The sequence below is a fragment of the Carcharhinus amblyrhynchos genome, chromosome 1 (assembly GCF_965287045.1).
Source record: "Carcharhinus amblyrhynchos chromosome 1, sCarAmb.v2.hapA, whole genome shotgun sequence".
Taxonomy (NCBI): Eukaryota; Metazoa; Chordata; class Chondrichthyes; order Carcharhiniformes; family Carcharhinidae; genus Carcharhinus; species Carcharhinus amblyrhynchos.
Window position 1 is genome coordinate 103,318,063 of NC_137324.1, and position 26,835 is coordinate 103,344,897.

The following is a 26,835-nucleotide window of genomic DNA, read 5'->3' on the forward strand; positions in this document are numbered from 1 at the left end:
AGTGGAGGGTATTCCATCACCCTGCTGACTTGTGCCTTGTGGCTGGTGGACAGGCTTTGAGGAGTCAGGAAATGTGTTATTTGCCATAGAATTCTCAGCCTTGGACCTGCTTGTGTAACCACATTATTTATATGGCTACTCCAGTTCAGTTTTTGGTCAATGGTTACCCTCTGGTTGTCTCTGATAGTGTCTGAACTAGGCAGTGGTAAGCAGGTGTCATTCGATGGCACTTTGCTGATGGAAGCTAGTGAGACAGTCAATGGCCTAGTTAACTTTATCTTTTTTTTGTGGATTGGATATACAGGGTATCTGCAAAATCTTCTGTGTTGTCAGGTAGCTGCAGGTCTCCCCCTGCATTGAAACAGTTTGGTTAGGACAATTAATTATTGCACAAATTTCACTATGTCCAGTGTACTCTTAAGGCCGTGTCATAATGAATTAAATTGGATGGATACTGCACTTATTTTGATTCTTTCTTGATATGTGGGTGTTGCTGGAAAGGTTAACATTAGCTGCCCATCCCTAATTGCCCTTGGCAAGGTGGTAGTAATTACCTTCTTAAGCTGCTGCTGCGGAGGATTAGGTAGATTCAAAGTGCTGTTAAGGAGGAAGTTCCAAGATATTGATCTATAAATGGTAGAAACCTCTTCAAATTAAATATTGTAAAGACCAAAGCCATTGGTCCTCACTACAAACTCTGTACCCAGATCAATGTCTGAGGCTGAGGCTGAAACAGACTGTTTACAAACTTGGCATTCTGGCTGATCTTGAGCTAAATGACCAACCCAAAATCCTCTCTATCATCAAGACCCCCACCTTCCATCTCAATAATATTGCCCATCTTGGCCCTTGCATCAGACCATCTATAGCCAAATCCTCTTCATGCTTTTCTGCCTCCAGTTCAGACTATTCCAATGCTCTCTTGGCTGTACTCCTACTGATCACCCTCTGTAAACATCAGCTCACCCAAATCTCTGATGCTTGTACATTAGCTTGCACCTCAAGTTCTGCCATTCATATGCTGGATCACAGACCCATTCACTGCACTTCACTGGTGAGCTGAAGCTCCACATCCCCTACTGGCAAGAATCACATGGCAGCTCCTGTTATGCACAGAGTACTATAAATTCACATATGTTGCTGAAAAACAAAACTGGCCAGAAAATAGATTTTTTTGAAAAAATTCCAGCTCATATCTTTATAATGTTAATGTTTAATGCTTTTAACATTCATTCCTTCTACCACTGATGCATAGTGGCAGCAGTGTGTACCATCTACAAGATGCACAACAGCAATTCACCAAAGGTCCTTAGGCAGCACCCTTCAAACCCTATGATCTTTACCACATAGAAGGACAAGGACAGTAGATGGGAACACCATCACGATTTGCACATTTCTATCCAAGTCACAAACCATCTCAACTTGAAATTACGTCACTGATGCTGGGTCAAAATCCTGGAACTCTCTTCCTAATAGCACTTTGGGTGTACGTACATGACATGGACTGCAGTGGTTCAAGGTGGCAGCTCATCAACTGCCCTCTCAAGGGAAATAAATGCTCACCTGCCTGGGAGTACTACACCAGTGAAAGAAAAAAATTTTAACAAAGCTTTTGGTTACTTGATGCAATATCAAATTTTGTCTGATATGGGGCGAGACTCTCTAGCCTCCCAGCTGCATTTTCCACCAGCGGGAGGTGGTGTGTTTGCCAGGGGCAGGATTCACTGGTCCTGCCACTGTTGATGGGAATTCCCATTGATCTCACTCCAGTCCGGCAGGAAACCCATGGGTGGGGATGCACTGCCGGCAGGACCAGAGAATCCCGCTGGCATGAACAGCTGGAGAATTCCAGCCATCATCTTGGCACATTTTACTACTTCAAATGAAAGCAAATTATATCATATAATCCCTACAGTGCAGAAGAGGTCATTCAGCCCATCAAGTATGCACCATCTCTCTGGCAGAGTAACTTACCCAGGGCCTTTCCCCCACCCATTTCCCATAGCTAATCCCCCTAACCTACACATCTTAGGACATGGAGAGGCAATTTAACATGGCTAATCCACCCAACTTGCACATCTTTGGACTGTGGGAGGAGCTCCCAGAGGAAACCCCAAGGACATGGGGACAGTGTGAGAACTCCACTCAGACAGTCATCCAAAGCTGGAATTGAACCCAGATCCCAGAAGTTGTGAGGCAGCAGTGCTAACCATTGTGTCACCATACCACTCATAAATCACTGATGCTTGGTTACGCAGCACCATTTTCAATTAGATGCAGTAAGGCTATTGAGCTTTTCTTTGGCTAATCTGCTTTTGGTGTTTGCCTAGTCCTGTGGTCCTATATCTTTTTCTCTGCATCCCTCACTTATTCCATGTGCCTAATTTCTTTCATGTCTCCCTGCAGCGCTACCACAACAATAAACTAAACACAACTCTCCATTCCCCCTTCATTTTCCTTTGAGCTTCCAAATTGTTCCATACCTGGTTCGTAAACCACTCGTGGCTTTGAGTTGGGCTCTGAGGTATCTGTGAGGTTGAAAACGTTTCATTAATGGATCTAGCAGATCTGGAAGTCAGTGGCTGTTTGCTGGAGAGAAAGAACAACAAAAAAAAACAAGCATTTCTGCGATTTGTTTCTATTAAGTCAACCTGAAAAAAGTCTAGATTCAATGTCAAATTGATCAAAGGTTAGTACATCTTACTAAATAAGCCTTTTTACCATGAGAAAATTTACAAGCACGAATAGAACAGCAGGATATTAATAATTTCAAAGTAAAGGGGAAAAAAAACACAAAAAGCTTACTTTTAAAGTTCAAATTTTCTAGGAATCATTTCATCGAAGTTGACTAGATTTTTCTGACCGTTCATGCCAGTGGATTTTCCCATCCCGCTGCAATGAACGGAGATTTGGATTATCACCAAATTCTCCATTTTCACTGCAGCGGGAGCGTGGCGCGAGTGGGCAGTGAGATCACACCTGCTAACTATTCCCACCAACAGTTACAAAGCAAAATTTATAATCTCATAGATATACAGAAGATCTCACAGTGACCCTGGTTTCTCCTACCTTCCAATGGATTTCCGAATTGGAATGTCATAGGCTCGGATAATGTTGACCAAAAGGTTAATGTCTCCATCAGAAAGATTCTGGCTAGTCACTTTTTTTCGTTCTTTTCTTCGTGGTCTAAGTGGTCTCCTTGGTTCAGCCAGTTTGAACAGGCTGATGCCTAGCATGCTATTGGGCAGAAAATATTAATTCCATTTAGCAAGTGTTCTCTATTAATCAACACTTAAAAAAAAGTCTGATTGGAATTAATTTTGACAATTGTGAAATGGTAAATTAGAACTGTAAAATTCATGACATTACAAACTTCTAATGTTAAAATGGCAAAGACCAAACATAAATCATCTTAATGCTAAACTTGGAAAGGAAATGAAGAGAATAATGCAACATACCATGAATCACCAGAACTGCACAGAAGATGGAAAAATAAAGAGACACCAAGATATATGAAAGAAGTCAACAATAAAGCAACAAATACAATATTTCAAAATAATAATTGATAATGAAACGTAAGACGTTTAAATTGGTTTTAAGAGAGAAATATTAGAAAGAAAATGGAAAAGGAAAAGTGCTCCTGAGCTACATTTTAGATTTTACTCTGACATTTTTCTCAATAAAGTATTAAGCTGCAAGACAACTCCCGTATGCATTTCCTTAATGTCTATGTCTCAGAATCATATGCTAAGCATCCAGCATCTGGCAATGTAATGGCTCAAATAGTTTAAAAGAAATCCTTAATGCCACTATCTAGAAACATAATAACCCTTTGTCAGAGGTTAGGCCCATAGTTTAGGCTATAAACATTGGTAAATGTTTATGAAAAATAATAGGCAAGCAGTAACAATAGATGATTCCAAAGATTCCAATAGTTCACAGAGTTTTAGCTTCCTTAGTGCAAAGATAAGTGATATCCATCACTAATACTAGACTATGGATTACTGCTTGTTGCATATCTTGCATGTGGGATTTCATTAGACTCCTCCTATTTCAGTATCCTTCGGAGGAGCTACCAAACTGGGGAGGGGGTTTCACTAGGTGGTGGGATTGGGAGGAGTCAGGGTAAGGTCGGAGGTGTCAGGAGTTCAGAGGTCAGGGACTGGTCAGACATTGGAGGGATGGGTCAGTAGTTGTCGGGGGGGGGGTTCACTTGAGAACTGAGTCTGTGAGTGGTGTGTACGGAGAGTCCTGTGCAGGTACGGGGAGATCGCATGGGTGTAGGAATCAGGATCATGTGGTTGGAATATGGTGGTTAGTCTGCAGTTGGAGTAATCTTCTGGGCGGGGGAGGTGGGGTGGACAGGGTAGTAACTGTTAGCACAACCATGGCAGAACCATCCTAAACTAATGATTTAAATTGCTTTGTCACATGGTTCTCAGTGCAGAGCAATGGTTCAGAGGAAGTCAGTGCTTCTGGACAATTGCTGTTCAAATGCTTAACTAAGAAGTTCTCAGAGGAATTCCCCAGAATATTTTTGGGGTATTCCCCAAAGTCCAATGCTGGGGAACCAGGTGGTTATGGGCCAATGTTTGTAGCTACGTGACTCACTGGAGATTTAAAAGCAATAAGGCTGTGTTTCCTGATTGATATTTGCATCATCACCACAGGAACACTCAATTCAACAGCTTGATAATTTTGTACGCAACTACCAGGAATGATTTCAAAAGGAACTATTCAAAAAAATCAAATTCCCAAAATGGCAACTGGTGGCATTCAAATTCAATTCATAAATCTGGAATCTAAAACTAGTCTCAGAAATGGTGACCATGAAACTATCAATTTTTGTAAAAACCCATCAGGTTCACTACTATTCTTCAGAGGAGGAACTCTGCCATCCTTACTCACTCTGGCCTACATGTGAATTCATGTCCACAGCAATGTGGTTTACTCTTAACTGGCCTCGAAATGGGTTAGCAAGCCATTCAGTTCAAGGACCAATTAGGGTTGGACAATAAATACTGGCCTAGTCAGCGGCATCCACATCCCATGAAAGAAAAAGTAAAAGCAAAACAGAAAAGAACAAATCAAATGTCTGCCAGATTGCCACTTCATCTTTGCTGTAAATGTAAGACTGGTCAGCCTTTGCATGTTAGAATGAGAAAGGGCAGTTTATCCAAGAAGTGAATTTTGAAAGTTTGCATGTTCAATTCGTGGAGGGATTGCCACACGAATTGTGATTGTACATTTATGATGAGAGTCAGAATCATCATGTACTGACTTGAATGGAATAATGAGCAAACATGGATCACTGGCTACTGGAAATGTACAGCATCTGGCAATGTAGTGGCTCAAATAGTTTAAAAGAAATCCTTAATACCACTATCTAGAAGATAGGAAGAGCAGAATCCAGGGTTGAGGGTACATATGCTTGCTGAAGCATGTTCAACTTCAAAGAAAATTCTAAAATGCTTTCTCAATTGTAACATTTCTCAACATCATCATCATTGTCCTGAGGCCAAAACAAAATTGCTGGTTACAGGAAAATTCCTTCCGGAAGTGTGACGGCAAAATACTGCCAAAGAAAATGAAAGGCTTGTCTACGAGGTTGCTAAAGATCATAAAAGAACAGAAAATTATTCATAAGGACTGCTAATTGTTGGCAAGATTAAACTCCCAGCAAACAATTGTTCGAGTTACCTTCCCTGTTCTTGAATGCACAATGATTGGCAACTTAGGGTAAATGAAAGAGAAATACTGGCCTTTGAATTCTCAGTTCCAAGAATAAAACATGTTCAGAACAATACATCACACAATACTAACCTTATGCTGGGAACTGCTTCCTCAACAACCAAATCTGACAAGACGTGATGATGCTTTGATAGCAAGAACCTACTTACTACAGAATCTCGAACCTAAGGAGATGAAACAAAATGTCCATTATTGTCTCCTGCTTGGGTATTTCACGGAATTTCAGTTGTGTGTTTACTCCTTATGCAAATCCTAAACACAAGTCTGCTTTCACAATGCAATGTTTCAAAATTTAAAATGCAAAATCTTATAAAATCCATAAATAAATAAATAAAAGCTTAACATTAAATTAGCACCTTTAATGTAGTAAAATGTCACAAGGTCCTCCACAGGAATGGCATTTTGACCAAAAATGACACCAATTTGGTTTTTTCTACAAACTCCATTTTATCCCCCATGGTGTTTTTAGCCATTGATGGCATTATGGTCTCACAAATATTTGGCCAAAGTTTCTTCCTCAACATCCATGATGGTGAAGCATTCCATGTTCCATTCACCCTACTGATGGGATTTTCTGGCCACTCATGTTGGCAAGATCTTATGGCGCTGCCCACGGCGCACCCCAGCTGTGGGTTTTGCGGCAATCAGAGGTGCAATCAATGGGAAACCCCCTTAACAACAGCAGAACCAGAAGAACCTGCCACTGGTGAGCTGTCCTCCGCCGCTGTAGAACATGCTATGGAGGGTGAGGAAAATCCCAACCACTGTCTACCAAAAAATTCTTCCAACTTCTGCCAGGACAGACCAGCAGGACAGACCCAGCAGAGGTGGCAGCACAGTGGTATACAGTCAGGAGAAAGTTGCCTTGGGAAATCTTCAACATTAACTCTGGACTCCGTGAAGTCTCATGTTTCCAGATCAAACATGGGCGAGAAAACCTCCTGCTGATTATCATGTACCATCCCTCTCCGCTGATGGACAAGTACTCCTCTGTGTTGAGCATCACTTGGAAGAAGCACTGAGGGTGGGAAGGTGCAGAATTTCTCTTTGGATGGGGGACTTCAATGTCCATCACTCAACAATGGCTCAGTAGTACCACCACAGACCAAGTCCTAAAGGACATTTACTAGGGGGCATAGGTTTAGGGTGCAAGGGGCAAGGTTTAAAACAGATGTACGGACAGATTTTTTAGTGGATTGTAGTAGTGGGTGCCTGGAACTCATTGTCGGGGAGGTAGTGGAAGTGGATACAGCAATGATTTTTAAGGGGTGTCTTAACAAGTACATGAATAGGATGGGAATAGAGGGATATGGTCCCCGGAAGAGTAGGGGGTTTTAGTTCAGTCGGGCAGCATGGTTGGTGCAGGCTTGGAGGGCTGAAGGGCCTGTTCCTGTGCTGTAATTTTCTTTGTTCTTTGTCATAACTGCTGGACTGGGATTGTGGCAGGTGGTGAGGGAACCAACAAGAGGGAAAAATATACTTGACCTCATTCTCATCAACCTGCCTGCTGCAGATGTATCTGTTGATGACATCAGTAGCAGTGACCACTGCACAATCCTTGTGGAGACAAAGTCCCATCTTCACATTGAAAATATCCATCGTGTTGTATGACACTACTACTGTGCTAAATGGGATAGGCTTTGAACAGATCCAGCAACTCAAGACTGGGCATCCATGAGGTGCTGTGGGCCATTGCAGCAGCAGAATTATACTCAACTACAATTTGTAACCTCATGACCTGGCATGTCCCCAACTCTACCATTATCACCAAGCCAGGAAATCAACCATGGTTAATGAAGAGTGCAGAAAGCACGCCAGGGGCTGCACCAGACATGCCTAGAACTTAAGTGTTAACCTTCACCATGACTGGTGAAGCCACATGTAGGACTACTTGTATGCTGAACATATTAAGAAGTAATAGACAGGGCTAAGCAATTCCACAGCCATCAAAGCAGATCTAAGCTCTGAAGTCTTGCCACATACAGTCATGAAATTTGGTAGACAATTAAACAACTCACTGGAGGAAGAGGCTCCACAAATACTCCCATCCTCAATGTTAGCAAAGCCCTGTACATCAGTGCAAAAATAAGGCTGACGCATTGACAACCATCTTGGTCAATGTATAGTTTTATGCTTAATTTAGTGTTTAATTTAATATTTTGCATTTGGATGTCAAGATGAAACTTGGTTTTAGTTTCATTTGGAGGCTTTTGTGAGCTGGGTTCCAGAAACTCTGGGGCCCTGTTTGTACATATGAAGATTTAATAAAGTTGTATAGATCTTGAAATGAAGAGTTGGGTTACCAAGGGATTAGTCTTTTCAGTGTAGCTAAAAAAAAACATGAAGTACAGATAGCTGTGTAGTTGCCTAGCGACAGAGCTCCAGAGACGCACGGAGAGACACAGCAACACAGAAGGGCAGTTTGTCAGTGCATACTAGTGAGTGCAGGCAGAAGTTCTAATCTTTCTAATAAGAAATCCTACAAGCCTGCAGGGGCACTGAGTTTAAGAAACTCATGTGTTTGCTCTGAAGTCGAAATAACAACGAGTTTACATTGTGTTTTTTTTTGAGTGTCTCGGGGAGAAACACCAGCTGAAGAATAGCATATAGTGAATGCTCAGCAGTCAGCTACAGGAAAAAAAGATTGAAAATGAGCTAATCCAATCAAGGAGCGTTGATATTGAAGCAGTTGTAAATCTGCTCCAGGGCTTAGTGTGTCTAAGGGTTGCTGGGGTAAAAGCAATAGAGAGTTTGAATCATTTTCTGGTATCTGTATTGAAATATTTCCAACCTTTTTGTCTGTATAACAGAGTTCATTTTTTCCTTAATAAATATTTTCCTGCTTTGTGTTAACGGTATATTGACAGATTCTTGTGCATGTGTTTAGTAACTGACCTCCAAAGGTGTCTAAAACAAAAGTTAGGATCCAGCTAGCCACGTCTCAGTTTGGGATCTGACTTGTATTATCAGCTGGGATAATAACACTGCTTCAAACATAAATTACATCTATCTTATTCATGCATTTGTTAAATAAATAATATTGTTAAATATATTTCACTGTTTGATCTAATACTTCTTCCAAGTCAATGACAATTTCTTTCCCCCATGAGCTAATATGCAGTTCACTATCTTCATCTTTGACTTCACTTTTTTTTATTATTTACAACCACTGCGAGTTGACTCCATACTTACTTTTGTTGTCTTCAACCAAGCAAAATATGTTGTTTTTGAAGATGTACTTTCATATATGAAGAATCAATTAATTTGCTTGGGAGAGAAAACTGAAGTGTCTGTAATTGCTTTTGTTTGCTTTGTTATCCTTATTCACTGTGGGCACCACATTGGCCTGGCCTATTTTCAATTACATCAGTATCTCATCAGTGTCCAAAAATTGCTTCATAAGGATGGTCAAAACCTTACCACTCTCCTCCCAACCTTCTCAACATGCTGGAGCAAATATTATCTATTCCTGAAGACTGATTATTGAGTCACTTGATTCTTATTAAATATTCCAACTCATTTGTATCAAAGCCACTGATTCTGAATATTTATTACATTAGTCCATTCACATCTTTGATGGCTCTCATGCCATCTTTAGCTGCTCTTTTACTGTAGTGGAACTGAAAGAATGTTCTTTATCTTTAACTCAGTTGCATTTCTTTTCTAGAATATGCATGCAATGAAAAATAAACTGAAAAGGAAACCCTTTTGTAAAATGTACCTGTCACATTAAAACAGGTAAAAATCACTTAGACATAGGTTTGACGGCCAGAAACGGCAATGTTTTAACAGCATGATGTTTTTCACTGAAACTTTAAAAGTTTGATTGTAATGCTAAATCCAGAATTGGCTGATAGTGTTATTAGATTACCTTCTGCAGGAATCTAGCTGCCAGTGCTCTGTGGGGATCAATATGGCTTGTCATATCAATTGTATCTTTTTCACGATGTTTCTTCTCATATTCCTAAAAAATAGAATAAAAGTATGATGTAAAAAGTTAGGTTCATTTGGGAACAGGTTCCTAAATTAGCAAATTTGTTCCTGAACGTTTAGTCAACTTAGTTCACCCATTGTTTCCACTCCTGTGTATGACCCTGCTACACTAACTGAGCTCATAAACTCATCATTTGCAGAACGGTGATAGAATGTTGATACACCAAAGCACAACAATAATAATTCACCTGAGAAGTATTCTTCATTCATTGGGACATGTACAGGATTTGTTAGCGTACACGTTGCACTGGAAAATTACCGTGGTATCATGGTTTGTGCTTTCATTTTACAGACCACAACCTAGTTTCACAGACTGTCCAGTACTCTGTTTGCATAAATCTCCCAGTTGCGGGCAATTACAAATATGAAGCTTTTAAACTTTAAATGTAGCCTGTAGTTATTGTAACAAATTAGGGATCTTTGTGCCAGTTTCTTTAGTTTGGGACTTTCCTTGCTGACTATGATAAAGTTATAAATTCATTGTGCTACTTGGAACACAGAGCATTGGCTGCTCTGCTGAAGACATCATTTTGTGGTATGGCTTTTTACTTCTGAAAAGAAGTTATGGTTTAGCATGCTAATAGCTGTTGAAACACTGGTGTCAATCTTAAGTATAATGCATTTGATAGAAAACTGCTGCTTTGTTGAGCTAAAAAAAAAATCACAGATCACAAAGTGTTTGGATAATTATCCTTTGTGAGTGGCATGTACAGGTGGGTTAGATCTGAAAGATGTGCACGGTGAATATGCTTTTAGAAAGCTCTGCAGCAGGATCTTTTGAATGTGTGCTCAGTCCATCTCGGGGTAAAGAGTTAATGAGAGTTCACAGAATCATAGAATCCCTACAGCACAGAAAGAGGCCATTTGACCCATCAAGCCCGCACCGACCACAATCCCACCCAGGCCCTACCCCATATCCCTACATATTTACCCACTAGTCCCTCTAACCTACACATCTTAGAACACTAAGGGCAATTTTAGCATTACCAATCAACCTAACCCGCACATCTTTGGACTGTGGGAGCTCATGATGATGTTTCATTCCATCACAAGTGGGCAACTATTTTCATGATCATTTTTACACTGAGGGCAAGGATAATTTTGATACTTTGACTGACAAATTTAGCAAAGCTTGTAGTTATCATAAACAGATCATTTGTCTGGAATACTGCTCATTCACAGGTTTAATGTCAAATAATTTCATCTGTTGGATCATAACTTGAGCCATACACATAGAATGTAAATTCACATGCTTATTGAAGATGAGATTATGTTGAAACACATGTTGTATTCTAGTAAGCTGTAGTGCAGTGACAAGGGCAAGCTGTTCAATCTCTGGGTCTCTGTATACTTACTTCCATATTGGACAGATAAAAGTACACTAGGTCTTAGCAGATTTGAGGTCTAGCAAGTCTATCGTGCAAGGTTGACTTGGTTCTCAGAGCTCCATGCCAGCCATGCTAAAGCCAGGCAGGTCGCAAGCCTAACTGGAGAAGCGGTTTGAAGCTTAATGGTTCCCTGTTAAGTGTGTGCTTTTGTGGTTAAACCCCAGCACAATACGGACCTGCAAACTTTTGCTCTGCCAATTTGTATAAAATGTGCTGAACTTAAGGAAGTGTGGTGCATCCCCACAACTAAGCTTAATACATCTCTTACAAGAGATGTATTAAGAGAAAAGTTGGTGCAGACTTTCAATGTATGAGACATCTAGTTGATTATGAATGTTTTAGGAGTCTCTTTCAGATTATAAAATGGGTGGTGAGGGCTTTGTGTTATTTTCAGAAGACACATGCCAAGGTTGACAGCCTTAATCCATTGCCTATTTACTTTATTTTTTTGAAACTGAAGGCAGAGGCCGGAGGGTTTTTTAAACCTTTACCTGAATGATTAATGCTATGTCAGTGCAGTACCATTAATTGCTTACAAAATTGGATTTCATTTCCATTTGGTTAACTTTTTTTCTATTTGTTCATGGGATATGAGTATCACTAGCGAGGCCAGCCTTTGTTGCTCATGCCTTTTAACTGCGTAGTTTAGTAGGCCTCGTTGGGGGCAGTTAAGAGTCAACCACAGTACTATGTATATGCAGTCACATGTAGGCCCTTCTGGGTAAGGACGGTAGATTTCCTTCCCTAAAAGGCATTAGTGAGCCTGGTGGGTTTTTATGACAATCAATGATAGTTTGATGGTCCTTATTACTGAGACTAGTGTGCAATTCCAGATTGTAATAATTGGATTTAAATTCCATCAGCTGCCACAGTGGGATATGAACCCGTGTATCCAGGGCATTAGACGGATTCTTTGGATTATTTAGTTCAGTGATGAAACTACTGCACCACATTCTTCCCACGTTATTGTAATGTGAGACAGACAAAACTCACGTTTACTAGCCGTGCAAGTTACAAGTCTAATTTAACCTCTACTTCCAATAATTTATCTAAAATGCTTTTGGGGTTTTCAGCTAAGGTAGATGGACAGATTACCTGGTAAGAATATTGGATTCAGAAGCTCTCGCCTTAAAGCCACTATTATGATCTAGGTGGTAAAAATATTTGTGACCAGTTCTGCCAGCTCCCTATCTCTTCCTTGCAGTTTCTAAAATTCCAGAACAGGGGAGTGTCTTGAACTCTCCATCAACATCACCTACTAAAAATCTCAATAGTTCTATCTCCTTTGACCCCAGCAGAAAGCATACCCGTTTGCTAGCCAAGGAGGAAGGAAAGTGACAAGTGGACATTTTGAGTAGGCTTAAATTAAAAGCGACTCCAGTTGCAACCATTAACTGCTTCCCCATCCTCCACTGAGTGAGCATCCAGGAAATGCTGTCAAAGGCACACATCAGTGGTTTTACACTAATAACTCTATCCCAGGGCTTGATTAATGTTCAGTCAGGCTGATGGGCAAAACTTACATCTCACTTTCCAAGGTGCAGCTGGCAGCAAGAGATTTTGGAGGGAGTGCAGAGGAGGTTTACTAGGCTGATACCGGAGTTGAGGGGATTGAGCTATGAGGAGAGGCTGAATAAACTAGGCTTGTACTCGTTAGAGTTTAGAAGAATGAGGGGAGATCTCATTGAGACGTATAAGATGATGAATGGGATGGATAGGATAGAGGTGGAGAGACTCTTCCCGCTCAAAAAAGACAGTAGGACTAGGGGGCACAGCCTCAAGATAAAGGGGAGGCGGTTTAGAACGGAGTTGAGGAGGAACTTCTTCACTCAAAGGGTGGTGAATCTCTGGAATTCTCTGCCCGTTGAAGTGGTGGAGGCTGCCTCGCTAAATATTTTTAAGAAGCGGGTTGATGGGTTCTTGATAAGAGAGGGGATTAAGGGTTATGGGGAGAGGGCGGGAAAGTGGAACTGAGCCACAACAGATCAGCCATGATCTTATTGAATGGCGGGGCAGGCTCGAAGGGCTAGATGGCCTGCTCCTGCTCCTATTTCTTATGTTCTTATGTTCTTAAGTATGAGGCAGTTCACTTTGGTAGGAAGAACATGAGAGACAATAAAGGGATGCAGAAGCAGAGGGAGCTAGGTATAAACATGTATAGGTCATTGAAGATGGCAGGACAGCTGGAGAGATTATTAAATTATTAACGCAGATAGTATTCTGGAGTTTCTTAATAAGGAAAGTAAATAAAAAATAAAAAAATAAAAAAAAAACCATTGAAGTGGTGGAGGCTGCCTCGCTAAATATTTTTAAGACGCGGGTTGATGGGTTTTTGATAAGAGAGGGGATTAAGGGTTATGGGGAGACGGCAGGAAAGTGGAACTGAGCAGCGACAGATCAGCCATGATCTTATTGAATGGCGGGGCAGGCTCGAAGGGCTAGATGGCCTACTCCTGCTCCTATTTCTTATGTTCTTATGTTCTTATTTCTAGGGCATTTTTTAACATTTGAACTTGAACACGAGTGACCGCTGACAAGCAATTTGTCCTAAGAGTCAACAATATAACAACTCTTTACCATAGCAAACAATTAAGAGCTGGTTTCTTGACCAGTTGGGCTGGATGATGCAGCCATTTTATTAGACAAAGGTATTCTAATTAAAGGATCCATGACATGCTTCTGAGAAGCTTACCAGGACTTGGACTTTTCAGACTGCATCAAGGGGAGTGGGGAGGGCCTCCAGGTCTCTGACATTTACCTGGAAGTGGAGCTGATGTGAGCAGCAAGATGAGGACAGCTTTTTCAACCAAAGAGGCATGGAGGTAGTAGCCAAGGTCCAAGGGCTCAGGAGAGCATGACAGGTGACCAGGAAAACAACCGGAGTGCCAAGCTCCGCACTCGGACTTGTATAGCATTCTCCAGCACAGCTTGTCTCAGAACACATCTTGTAGCTCCAAGCATTTTGTCCTTTCTCTCTCTCTCTCTCTCTGCACGGACCTCACATCTTGATTTGAACTGTCTACGTTAACAGCTTATTGCCCTTTCACATGCTTGTCCCACAGACACTTCTTCACTCCTCTGAAAGCAAGCCATTCCTAATATTCCCACTTCATTGCTTTGTCACTTTCAAGAGAAGGATTCACACAACTTGGCAAGAGTTAGGGGGGAGGAAGGTGGACTAGAGCTTAGGTGACAGACACCTTGTTGGGCACTGGCAATGTGTGCCCATCTGGTTCACTGGGACAGAGGAGGTGCAGCTGAAGATGGGTGAAGTGCCTTCCAAACATTTGACAGTTACCTGTCACGCAGTGGTAGCACTCTCTGACAATCTGCATAGTTACAGAAATTATTAACTATTCAGTGTAACTGATCAAAGCCTTCACAGTCTGTCAGTTCCACTGAGACAGTCCCTTCTGTTATGCTCTGATCTTCTCCTCACTATTGGGTTGCAAACATAGCTTGAAACGGCTTTCCTCAAATACTCTTGCTTCATATTATTTGATTTGATTTATTATTGTCATATGTATTGGGAGACAGTGAAAAGTATTGTTTCTTGTGCATTATACAAAGCATACCGAACATAGAGAAGGAGAGAGTGCAGAATGTAGTGTTACAGTCATAGCTAGGATGTAGAGAAAGGTCAGTTTAATATATGGAAGGTCCATTCAAAAGTCTGATGGCAGCAGGGAAAAAGCTGTTCTTGAGTCAGTTGGTACGTGGCCTCAGACTTTTCTTTTTCCCGATAGAAGGAGGTGAAAAAGAATATGTCCGGAGTGCGTGGGATCCTTGATTATGGTGGCAGCTTTTCCAAGGCAGCAGGAAGTGTAGTTGGAGTTAATGGACAGGAGATGTTCCCAAAGGTTCATGGGTCCCCTTCCTGTGGTTGAAGGTGGTCTCCTGGTGACAAACCATCAGGTCATCGAGACTTCCTTTAAATCTCTCTCACCTGGATGCACTTTAATGCACATGGATATTAATTTCAATTACCACTCCTCCTCCGCTGTGAGGATTCTTGACATTTCCCTAACCTGCCTTGGGAAATACAGCAGGAAGTGAGACATGTTGAGGTAAATGTCCAATTGCGATTTTCCCAGTGTTCGCAGCCACTGCCCCACCTCCACACCTGCCTTAAGGAGTCTCAGAAAATATCCCCCATAAACTTTGGGTGACTGCTCCAGTGCCATCACCACTAGGAACCATGCTATGTTGTATATAGAATGCTTTTCACCAACAAGCACAAATACCTGGAAAATTTTCTCAGAAATCTCTCGATCCAGAATCGGCACTTGTTTATAATTACGAAACTCTGCCACCTCTTCATTTCGGAGTTGCAGAAGTCGGAATCGTTTGGCCTTATTAAACTCTTCTTCTGAAACGAAGTTAAATTCTTCTTGCAGCTGTTCAAGCCGGAAGAAATCTTTGTCCTGAGCCTCACCACCTGTTGTGCTCTGCAAAACAAAAAAATTGTCTGAATAAGCCCACAGAGACTTGATGGGCTGAATATTCTGTACATAATTTTACAGCTTTCTTAGCATACAGTTATACACTACAATACTTCACCAACTAAGAAAACAATCAATCAAAGACAGGAACTGGAGAAACTTGGACCAGTAGTTGTTATAAATTGGATGAAGAAATGAATTTTGAAGTTTTTAAGTAGGTAGAGAGAGAAGTGGAAATGTTTATAAATCTAAGGATGGAATTCCAGAGGGTGGGACTGATACAGCTGACAGCTCCACAATCAGATGTGCAAAGAGGAAGAGCTTTGTATTGAAGGCTGGATTTACAGAAACAAAGCATTTGAAATGATTGGAAGAGTTGCAGAGCTGGCAAAATCATGAAGTGTTTTATTGGAGAGGATTTTTAATTTAATGCATTGCAGCATGATAAGCCAATGTAAATCATCAAGGCAATCATGGAGATTATGGTGTGTGCATTTACTACAGGTCATGGAGGGTGAAGTATGGAGACTGCCAAAGAGCAGCCAGGGCTGGAGGACACAAAAGCATATTTAGATGTTTTAAGACTGGAGTTGAGCTGGGAGCAAAACCAGGCAATGCAACATGTTTGAGATAAGTGGTCTTGGCAATAGAATGTTTGACTTACAGCTTAGCAATCAGATAGTGAGCTCCATGCCATAGGGATCTTTGTGCCTTTAAAGCTGCTGGTTTATTAACTGGCCAACAACTCTTCAGTCTCAGAGCACTATGAGGAGATCATCAGGGAAGATCTGAACAGTGAGGAAAAGGAAGAGGGGTTCCATTGTGAAGGCAAGGTGAGATCTGTCACTGGGAGTGACCCTTGTTGTTTAGGGACGGTTGGGGGGGGTACAGGGTATCTGATGGATGTCTCAGTTACTATCATATTGACACTGCCTCCAATTATGCTCTTCCCCACAAAAGGGAATATTATCTTTGAATTTTCTCCATCATAACCTATCATATTTTTAAAGACCTCTATTAGGTCACTACTCAGATTTCATTTTTCAAAGAAAATAGACCACTCTGTCAATCCTTTCCTACATCCATGTAAATCTTCTCTGCACCCTCTCCACTGCCTCTAAGTTTTTTTATAATAAGGTCTTATCAAGGTCTGTTAGAGATAACTTTGCTACTTTAGCATTCTATAATCATGGACAGAAAGATATTGCACTCCATTAGTGTACAGCAAGCTCTTGATCATAGGTTTCTGCCAACTAAACTGGCACACTTCCTTCAGCTTATGCCAATACTTAATGCCACCATTATTTCAAGGACTCAGAAGATTGAACGGATGGCCGCTGGGGTATCAAAACTATTTGCTACAATCATGGCCCGGCATGTGTCAGGCCTAGATAAAGCACACCGACAGCATATTTGACAGGCTCAAATAGAAGAGGAGTTTTACAGTACAGTTCAAACCAAATCTCCAAAATGATTGCTAATGGATCAAATACAACTACTTTCACACAGGCAGGGAATAATTCAGGACTGCTGCCAGGCTTGCACCTGAGCTGAACTTGAACCATGTTGTAAAGCCAGTTATTTAAATATTTCAATGGTGCTCCCAGTACATAATATCCTTGGAATACCACAGTGTTCTTAATATCAGGCACCAGCCACAATGAAAGGGCTGCTGAAACAGTGAGCGCCAAGTCACTGGAGTGCTCCTTAACATAACAAACAGGGAAGGTCTCTCATTTAAAATTATTTCTGGGACCTCAGTGAGTGCTGTGCACATTCTAAGATGCTGCTTTCTATTGTACTGAAGTACTGCATTGAGGTGGACCAAGCACATCAGGCATGGAGTAGCCTCAGAACTCTGTGTCCAGTAATACAGAGAGGTGCTATCTGATCTTCACCAGCATCTGAGGCACCAATCACTGCATTAACAATACCAAAATGTAGGTCCCCAAGAGCTCAGGCCTTCAATTACCTTTCTTTCGTGTTCTTGGTCTGTTTCTCTTGGTATAACATAGAAGGCTGCTTTTAACCAATAAGTTGTTGAAAAATTACACCCTTTAAATAAATAATGACTTCCTACCACTTATATACAGAAATGTTATCTGTTGCAACAGCTACAATTTGGAGATTTGACTGATGTAAATATTTGTATCAGTAATCGAGGCTCATAAAAGCAATTGAGATGTAATATTTTCTTTGATTTACCCAAGATAACTTACCATTATTAATTGCATCAGATCTGCATTGCTGGGGTCATTTGGATCGAGCCTGGATTCTGCTGCCCACTTAGCCAGTTTCTTCATGTCAGTTAATCCAGATGCTCCAATAGATGAAATGGCATCCATGTGTTTTAAAGTGCTAAAATAAAAAAAAAGGAATGCTAAGCCCTGATTAAAAAAGCAGTTCTTCCAAACAGCAGTTAGTCAGCTAAAGCCATGTGGACACAGTGGGTGGGATTTTATGGCCGCTTTATTCCCTTTTTGCAGAGGGAAAACGTAGTAAAATTGGATGTAAAGCGCAAATGGCGTGCCTGACGCAATTTTATGACACCTGGATTTGCGGTGTGGACAGCCTGTTGCTGGAAATGGGCTAGAGGCTGAATAATTTATTTAAATTTATTCTAATGTTCATTTCAATGCATTTAGCAAGACTGGCGCTCAATCATCTGGGCTCATTTGTCTTTATGGTTCTCTCCTGTGAGGAAAACACCTGCTCCCTATGAAGAAGGAACAGTCATGTTGGTCTCGTCGGTGGAACTGGAGGCTATTGTGTCCCCCCCAGTTCCCCCCAAGGCCGCTGCATGAGAGATGGGGGTGCTCCGTGGGCAGTGCCAGATTGGCACCTGGGCAATGCCCACCAGGCAGTGCCAGGGAATGGCGCCTGTGGGGTGAGGAGAGCCCTGTGATCGCTGGGGAAGGGAGAGAGGAGGCTGCATCTTGGGCAGCAGGCTCCTATGATTGCTGGGGGGAGTGGCGTGGGGAGTGCGGAACTAGTTGAGGCTGCCTGAAGTACCAGAGGCCTGACAGGAAATGGCAAATGGACTTTAATGTTGGCAAGTGCGAGGTGGCCCACTTTGGTAGGAATAATGGTAGGAAGGATCATCACTTACGTGGCGAAAAACTGCAGCAGGCGACGGTGCAGAGGGACCTTGGGGTCCTTGCGCATGAGTCGCAAAAACCCAGCTTGCAGGTGCAGCAGGTGGTCAGGAAGGCGAATGGGATGCTGGCCTTCATAGCGAGGGGGATTGAATATAAAAGTAGGGAGGTCTTGCTGCAGCTGCATAGGGCATTGGTGAGGCCGCAGCTGGAGTACTGTGTGCAGTTTTGGGCGCCGTACTTACGCAAGGATATTTTGGCCTTGGAGGGAGTGCAGAGGAGGTTTACTAGGCTGATGCCGGAGTTGAGGGGGTTGAGCTATGAGGAGAGGCTGAATAAACTAGGCTTGTACTCGTTAGAGTTTAGAAGAATGAGGGGAGATCTCATTGAGACGTATAAGATGATGAATGGGATGGATAGGATAGAGGTGGAGAGACTCTTCCCACTCAGAAAGGATAATAGGACTAGGGGGCACAGCCTCAAGATAAAGGGGGGGCGGTTTAGAACGGAGTTGAGGAGGAACTTCTTCACTCAAAGGGTGGTGAATCTCTGGAATTCTCTGCCCGTTGAAGTGGTGGAGGCTACCTTGCTAAATATTTTTAAGACGCGGGTTGATGGGTTTTTGATAAGAGAGGGGAATTAAGGGTTATGGGGAGAGGGCGGGAATGTGGAACTGAGCCATGACAGATCAGCCATGATCTTATTGAATGGCGGGGCAGGCTCAAAGGGCCAGATGGCCTGCTCCTGCTCCTATTTCTTATGTTCTCTCTGTCTGTCAGATCCCTGCTACTGTTAATGTACACGTGCAGCATCAGAGGTCTGCACATGCGCAATGCCTTCCTCTACGTGCTGTCCGGTGAGTTAAGCCTCGTCCATAGCCTTTCTGGCTAGAAAATAACTAGCCCATCTTTTCAGAGACATAATAAGATTGGGTGAGTTTTCACACCCAAAAAACAGATCTGGAGTTCTCCCATTTTCAGACTAGCTGGACACTCAAATAAAAATCTTGTAAAATTCCACCAGTGTGTATTGCTTTGGATTGAGATGTTCATGTAAATATGCCAAGAATTCAAAGAAAACATGAAAACTGCCCAAGGAAATCATATTTGAGTGTTATCTTTAAATGGACATATCCTAGGATTACTCCAGCTTCCTAATAAAATGATCATGTGTCAAACAGTATGGTTACCAATCACCCGATCCACCCACTACAATCAATTGTCACTCAATCTGCACCTGAACATTGCAAGCTTAAAGCACACAATACCATCTGAGTCAGTGTTAGGAATATATTGATATTACCAAATCAAAGAAAGATCAAGTCCCTTTCAATTTGTCTAGTTTCAAATGAATAAAACTGGAGAATTACTGCAGATCCAAATGAATCTTGTAAACCAATAATTCAGTAGACGGGAACATTGAGTATCAATATCTCAGTTCCACAAGCAACATTTAAATGTGATACAATCTTATTTACACAATAATGTACATCATTTTGATATTCTGTGTATTTCTGTTATGCTGCAAGGCATTTTTGCTATGTATCCTATTTTTGAGAGTGAAACGTCACCACTTTTGGTATGGGCCAGAGTGCAGATCTCAACACTGGCTGGTAGGAACATGAAGCGCAGTGGACATTGGGATGAAAGGAAAAGAAGTCTGATCAAAAACATCACTGCTGAGCTTTTCCATTCCACCTGAGAGTGCTGGCTGTTGTTGGGGCTAGAAATTCCCAGCCCTCATCTATAGTCACTCTCATTGAGAATGGCCTCCTTGGATAAGTATGAATGGTATACTTCCTGCCTTATCAAGATGCAGATATTAATTAGATCCATCACCTGGAGACATTGCCTGCTGAGAAGAGAAATGACCATGTAGTGGTGATCTTGCATAGCCTTGATAGGCTTGACAAGGTGCAGAAACCCAATTGGAAGACCCAATTCAAGGTATTACTTATTTGTCAAGCTGGTTGACACGGTGGCAAGCACTGCTGCCTCACAGCGCCAGGGGCTCAGGTTCAATTCTGGCCTCAGTCATTGTCTGTATGGAGCTTGCACTTTCTCCCCATGTCTGTGTGGGTTTCCTCTGGGTGCTCTGGTTTCCTCCTACAGTCCAAAGATGTGCTGGTTTGGTTGGTTGGCCATGCTAAATTGACCCTGGTGTCAGGGGGATTAGCAGATAAATGTGCGGGGTTATGGGAATAGGGCCTGGGTGGGATTGTGGTTGGTATAGACTCGATGGACTGAATGGCCTCCATCTGTACTGTAGGGATTCCATGATTCTATTAGCCATAATATTGATAGCTTTCAAACACTCTTTGAGCAGCTCATCAAACTCACTGAGATATTCAGGGCAGGCTAAAGAATGACCTCATCAGCTCGACACCAAGGAAGTCCCAAGAAAACAACAGTTTGACTGTGACAACAATACATCCCAGCACTTTTCTCCAAACTGGGCTAATAACGTAGAATCAATGCTACCAGATAATTTGCATCTTTGAACAAATGCACACATAGCCTTAATATAACTTTTCAAAGAGTCACAATCAGCAAGATCTCCTCCAACATTTCTTTAGAGTACCCATCGATAACAGTGTTTCCTTTTATTAGAGTCAGAGAATCATTCGCAAATATAACAATAAACTGTGTTAGAGGTTTCTGAAAATAACCAACCAATTTCTCCTTTCCATCATCATATTTCTTTTCACCATCAGAAAATATAACTCATGAAGACTTCTAAACTGCTTCTGGACTCCAGCATCAAGCTTTTATCTCAAATTTTTCATATCAAATATGTTCTCTTGGTCTATTTATTACGAAACATTTAATCATCCATCATACAGTGGGACAGATTTTGGCCAGAAGGCAATGTCTTCAGGGTAGATTTCTTCCTTCACTTCAGCTCCAGCTTGAGCAGTATCTTGTATTTCCATTCCCAGAGTCCACTTCTTCTTGTTCCACTTTTTCAGGTGACGTGATATCTCTGGAAATCGCCAAATCAAAGTCGACAGATAATTCACCCATATTTTTGACGGAGGAGGATGAATGTGCGATTTGTGCACTGCTCAACACTTCAAACATCCTAAAGTAAAATGACAAACTGTCTTTTTGTTGAGCTTCATTGTCTTGTCTCACCTTCAGTTTTCTGCACTTGTGACTGCCAGACTGATAATGTTGCTTTATATTGACTGGTTTTTAACTAATTCGTTTTCTGAAAGAGCAGGCTTTTGTTAACCTCTTACCAAGGCCACAAGTTGCCCTTGCTGACTCGATAACCTTGCTGTTCTGCTGGCTCACTGACTGCCTGTCTGGGTATCTGGCTTCCTCATCTTGTCTTCAGCTCATTGCCCAGCCCTCCTAAGCCCTGCTGCCCTGGTCAAGTTTTACTGCTGCTCACTGGACAACTGCCAGCACTTCCTCAGCCCTTGCAAATTACCTCTGCTCGACAACATGGGGGTCAAAACTCACCTTGTTACTGTTCCTGCTCTCTCCTCCAAAGTCATCATCTTGCACAATGTTTGGCCGCTCTAAGGGATCTCCACCAAACAGAGCCTGATGTTGCTCTGCATTGGTTGCTGAGCCTATTAGCAAATTCAGAGCCGTTAGGCTCTGATTGGTGTCCCTAAGTTACTGGCCAGCATGGGCCCTCCCCATTGGTCAGGGCCCTGTGTGTTGGCACAATGTGCTTCTTTGTAAGTTCACCTCTGGACCATGGTCAGAAATGGATTTAAAGCTATAGCCTACAAGGACATTGTTGTTGCAGCCAAGAAGTGCGACTTAGTCAATCACAGGAAGTCATGCAGAAGAATTTGTTCAATGGACTGACCATCCAGGGTCGAGCTCCTGTGGATGTTTCTAAGGAACTGGCTTCATAAATATATAGCAGAGCTTAGTGGCTTTATAAAGGTTTCCACATAAAGTGGAAATTATATCCAACGTCGTTTGTGTCATTGATACTTATTATGGGGTCTGGACCTTACAGGGAAACAAGACCCCCTGTTGAAAAGTCTCACAGATCCTGGTGACCATGAGCAGGGAGTCTGAAAGGTAAAGAATCTAACTTTGGACATGTTTATCATGAAACATGTGTCAGGAAAATCGCCTCTAAAACAGAGGTGGGTACAGGTTGTCCTGGAAATATGAAAGTGTGGCTGTGATTACTGAGTATGTGTCAATTTAATATGATGTAAAGTTAAGTTGTAGATCTGTGGGGAACAATTAGTGCTAGGATTTTATGGTTTCCTCACAAAAGAAAAATTGGTGGGAAATGTAAGCGAAGCTGCAGTGTTCTGTCTAGGCTGTGGCTGCAGAGAATGGTAAGAGAATTTATGAGTTGCAAAGGCAAAGTACTCACTGAACTAGCCCTTTGTGCCAAAACTTACAGCTTTCCTTTAGCTTTGGGCTAAACACGTTAATCTTTTTTCCTTGGAAACTGACTTTGTTTTGAATTTCAATTACAGGCATTTCAGAAGTTTAAAGAAAGAAGACAAGTAAGGTAGTTTGATTTTTACTGAAGCATGTGCTTGTTTTCTGCTTGTGTGCAGGATGAACAGATTTGGTTTATTTGCGTGGATGATGCTTACGCACTTCAAGCTTTTCTTCCAAACACTGTGATTTTGAGGTAGTTATGGTAGTTGACATAAGAGTAATTAATGAAATAGATGTTCCAAGTTATGAACCTGGAATCATTGTAACTGACCACAATTGTGATTCCAGGATAGCTGGATAAACATGTGGAAATTCTAATCCAGATTCAAGTTCACACATGTGGAAACAGGGTTGTGTTTAATGTTTGTAGTAAATTGGAATTAGGGTTGGAGATTTGTTTTTACAAAGGCTGAAGGGTTTTTTTCCCAGCAGAGTGGGAGGTTAGTACCATTGGAGTTCTTGCTCTGAAATATTCAAGAATTTGGAAAAGTTTGAAAAGCCTTTCCTTGCTCAGAAGAGGACACCTTGAACTGGTTTGTCAATATTCATAAGGTGCATTTGTTTCATGATTTTAAAAAAGGACTTGGGGGAGGGGGGTTTAGAATTTAGAAATAATTGAAAGAGCAATTGAAAATCTGAGAAAATTGTCTAGAAAAAACATATTACAAGAGTTTGAGACCAAAATAAAAGTCTAAAGGGAGAAATGCAGGTATTTTCTTTAAGAAAAAAACAATTCAAACTCAAGCCACAGCATAGAAAATGTCATTGATCTGCTCCTTTTTAAAAAGTGGGGGTGGGTGAAGACACCACTAGTCTATATCAGGACTTTTGTTCCACCCTCTTTCATAGCAGCAGGAATGGTGCAGAGGTGACCAAGTAAGGTGACAAAATTGTGAGGGTGGGTGTGTTGGAACCCCTGGGTACAAAGCTTGAACATGTCTACAGAGAACCAAAACTCTTCAGGAAAATAGTTGAACTTCTCCCTGTAGATTGTTTTTGGTTTCAAATTCTTGTAATATGTTTATTCCTGACAACCTTCTCCGATTTTGAATTATCCTTTCAATTATTCAAAATTCTGAACTCATAAGAACATAAAGAACATAAGAAATAGGAGCAGGAGTAGGCCATCTAGCCCTTTGAGCCTGCCCTGCCATTCAACAAGATCATGGCTGATCTGAAGTGGATCAGTTCCACTTTCCCGCTTTCTCCCCATAACCCTTAATTCCCTTGTCTATCAGAAACCCAACTCTCACCCCTCCCCAGCCCCTTTTTAAAAATCATGAAACAAATGCATCCCATGAATATTGACAAACTAGTTCAAGGTATCCTCTTCAGAGTGAGAAATGGCTTTTCAAACTTTCCCAAATTCCTGAGTATTTCAGAGCAAGAACTTCAATGCCATCGCTCACCCCACGAAAAAAAACTTTAGCTTTTGTAAATAAAATCTCTAACCCTAATTCCAATTTACACTACAAACATTAAACACAACCTTCACTTACTTCCAGTGTTTTAAATTCTGTCTCATTAGTTTTAAGTTACTAATCAATTCAGCTTGCATAAGTGAAGGGCTGCTTTAGCTCCTGGAGTGAAAATTACACAAAAACTTGGACTTTACAGTTGTATTGCCTGTGAAACCTCCAGTATTCACTGCTATCACTCCCCTGAATCTGACAGCAATTTCTGGACTTCACACCCAGGTGGTTAAATGTAGAATTCCAGAAGTTGCTGTCAGTGATTCCATATTTCACCATAGGGTACGCTGATGAAGTGCTTGTAGATTGCAATTAATTAGAAATCACTGAACTGACAAGAACTTGCCCAGTCAACCAATGATCTCGGTGTATCAATCCTTGTTAAAGTTACACCTTTAATGTGGGTGTAATTGGGTTTTTAAGATTGTATTAAGTTCATTATTGTTGCTCAACAACCTCTCTGGCCCTGAAAAACTAAATGGGTATGATGATCAAAATCTAAAAATGCACATATTTTGATTTTTTAGTGTTTGCTTAACCCCATGTGTATATCCCAATCATTTATTTTGCTCGCTATAAAATTTAATTAGAAGTGAAGGTGATTCAGTATATTTTACTTCCTGTTTTGCTGCAGTAGGAATGTTTCAATTTAACTGGCTTCTCACTTTGCTTGATGAGATCAACCTTGCTGAACCGCTGGAGGTTCCTTTGATTTATTGCCTGATTCAAACTAATATCAGGCAAGGGAAAATCCACACTACGACTGCTGCACGGTAGCACAATGGTTATCACTGCTGCCTCATAGCTCCAGGGACCCGGGTTTGATTCCTGGCTCCTGTCACTGTCCGTGCAGAGTTTGCACATTCACCCTGTGGTCTGCAAGCGTTTTTTCTGGATGCTCCGGTTTCATCCCACAGTCCTAAAGACGTGTGGGTTAGGTGCATTGACCATGCTAAATTCTCGCTCAGTATCCGAACAGGTGCCGGAGTGTGGCCACTAGGGGATTTTCACAGTAACTTCATTGCAGCATTAATGTAAACTTGTGACACAAATAAATAAACTAAACTTAAACTTGATCATTGTGAACAGTTTTCCTTGAGGTCGGTAATGAGCGCTGCCATTTTGTAAATTTCTGGCAATGTTTCAAAGCAAGTTGAGTGATTTACCTTTGAATCCCAATGTTTTGCTGAAATACTGGAGGCACCAATGGCACACCATCCTCTCCGACAGCCCAGGAGACACTACAAGCTAACTTGCCAGAGGTAAACAATGTCAACCGATTACTTCCATCAGCTTCGAAAGAAAATGGCACACCTTGGAGCAAAATATATTGGAGAATTATTTATCTGAAAACTGACTGACAAAACTACTGGAACAAAATAACAGAACAACTTTACAACAGAACCAACAAGTGCAACAATCACTGTTAGTTTAGCTATTTGTTTGTGAGTGATACTTCAATAGCTATCAAAAGCTTAAAGAAAATATAGGGATGGGGATAACATTGGACAGAGTGTACTAAATTCTAAAGTAGATATTGAGGCGGCAAATAAGGTGGTGGAGGCAAATATAACAAAGGATGCTAAGCACAATTATTAAATATTTCTTTCAGAATGACAGGATTTATAAAGTGGTAGAATAATTCAAAATTTAAAAGCAAAAAAAACTTCAAGGGTTTTTTTTTGGAAGTATCCACCAAAAAAGAAAATACTGACTCAGTGAATTATTATGCTGTGATGAATATCCCACAGGATTTTGAGACCGATATTAAAAAAACATTTAATTAAATAAAAGGGACTGATGACCAAAATATCTTCCAGAACTATTTGTATGTTTCATGTTTGCTAAAGGAAACAAGAAACAAAATTTGTAGAGTACCAACCAAAGTTAGTTCAAGAAGAATCATCAGTTACTAGAAAGGTCAAAACAGTTAGAAGTAAATAAACATTGAATGTAGACATAAAAGGGAGAGCAACAAATGTTACTCTTGCAACTTCTAATGTTTTACTGAAATACTGGAGGCATCAATGGCACACCATCCTCTCCGACAGCCCAGGAGAGGCTGCAAGCTAACTTGGCGAAGGTGAACAATGTCAACCGATTACTTTCATCAGCTTCGAAAGAAAATGGCACAGTTGGATCCATCAACAACTAATGTAAACCACTGAGGAAGCAGAGGGGAATGCATATATGATAACAGCTTTGTAGGACACAGCCACGTTGGATCCGAGTAGGCAAACCTCCTTGATCTCTTTGAAAAGCTCAAC

At 41.3% G+C, this 26,835-nt stretch overlaps 1 protein-coding gene across 6 annotated transcripts in view; it reads right to left on the reverse strand.

The window, feature by feature from the left end:
* Window positions 1-26,835, reverse strand: part of cc2d2a (coiled-coil and C2 domain containing 2A) — a 140,611-nt gene that overhangs the window by 28,156 nt on the left and 85,620 nt on the right. For 4 of the 6 annotated variants that reach the window (XM_080189982.1, XM_080189965.1, XM_080189939.1 and 1 more), the window contains 8 exons: window positions 25,735-25,882; window positions 17,794-17,932; window positions 15,377-15,580; window positions 9,623-9,715; window positions 5,824-5,915; window positions 3,459-3,473; window positions 3,070-3,237; window positions 2,484-2,589 (listed from right to left, as the gene is read on the reverse strand). In XM_080189982.1, the coding sequence (XP_080046108.1) occupies window positions 2,484-2,589; window positions 3,070-3,237; window positions 3,459-3,473; window positions 5,824-5,915; window positions 9,623-9,715; window positions 15,377-15,580; window positions 17,794-17,932; window positions 25,735-25,882 (965 nt within the window). The remainder of the gene's footprint in view (window positions 1-2,483; window positions 2,590-3,069; window positions 3,238-3,458; window positions 3,474-5,823; window positions 5,916-9,622; window positions 9,716-15,376; window positions 15,581-17,793; window positions 17,933-25,734; window positions 25,883-26,835) is intronic. The other 2 variants (XM_080189975.1, XM_080189958.1) reach the window with 1 other exon arrangement.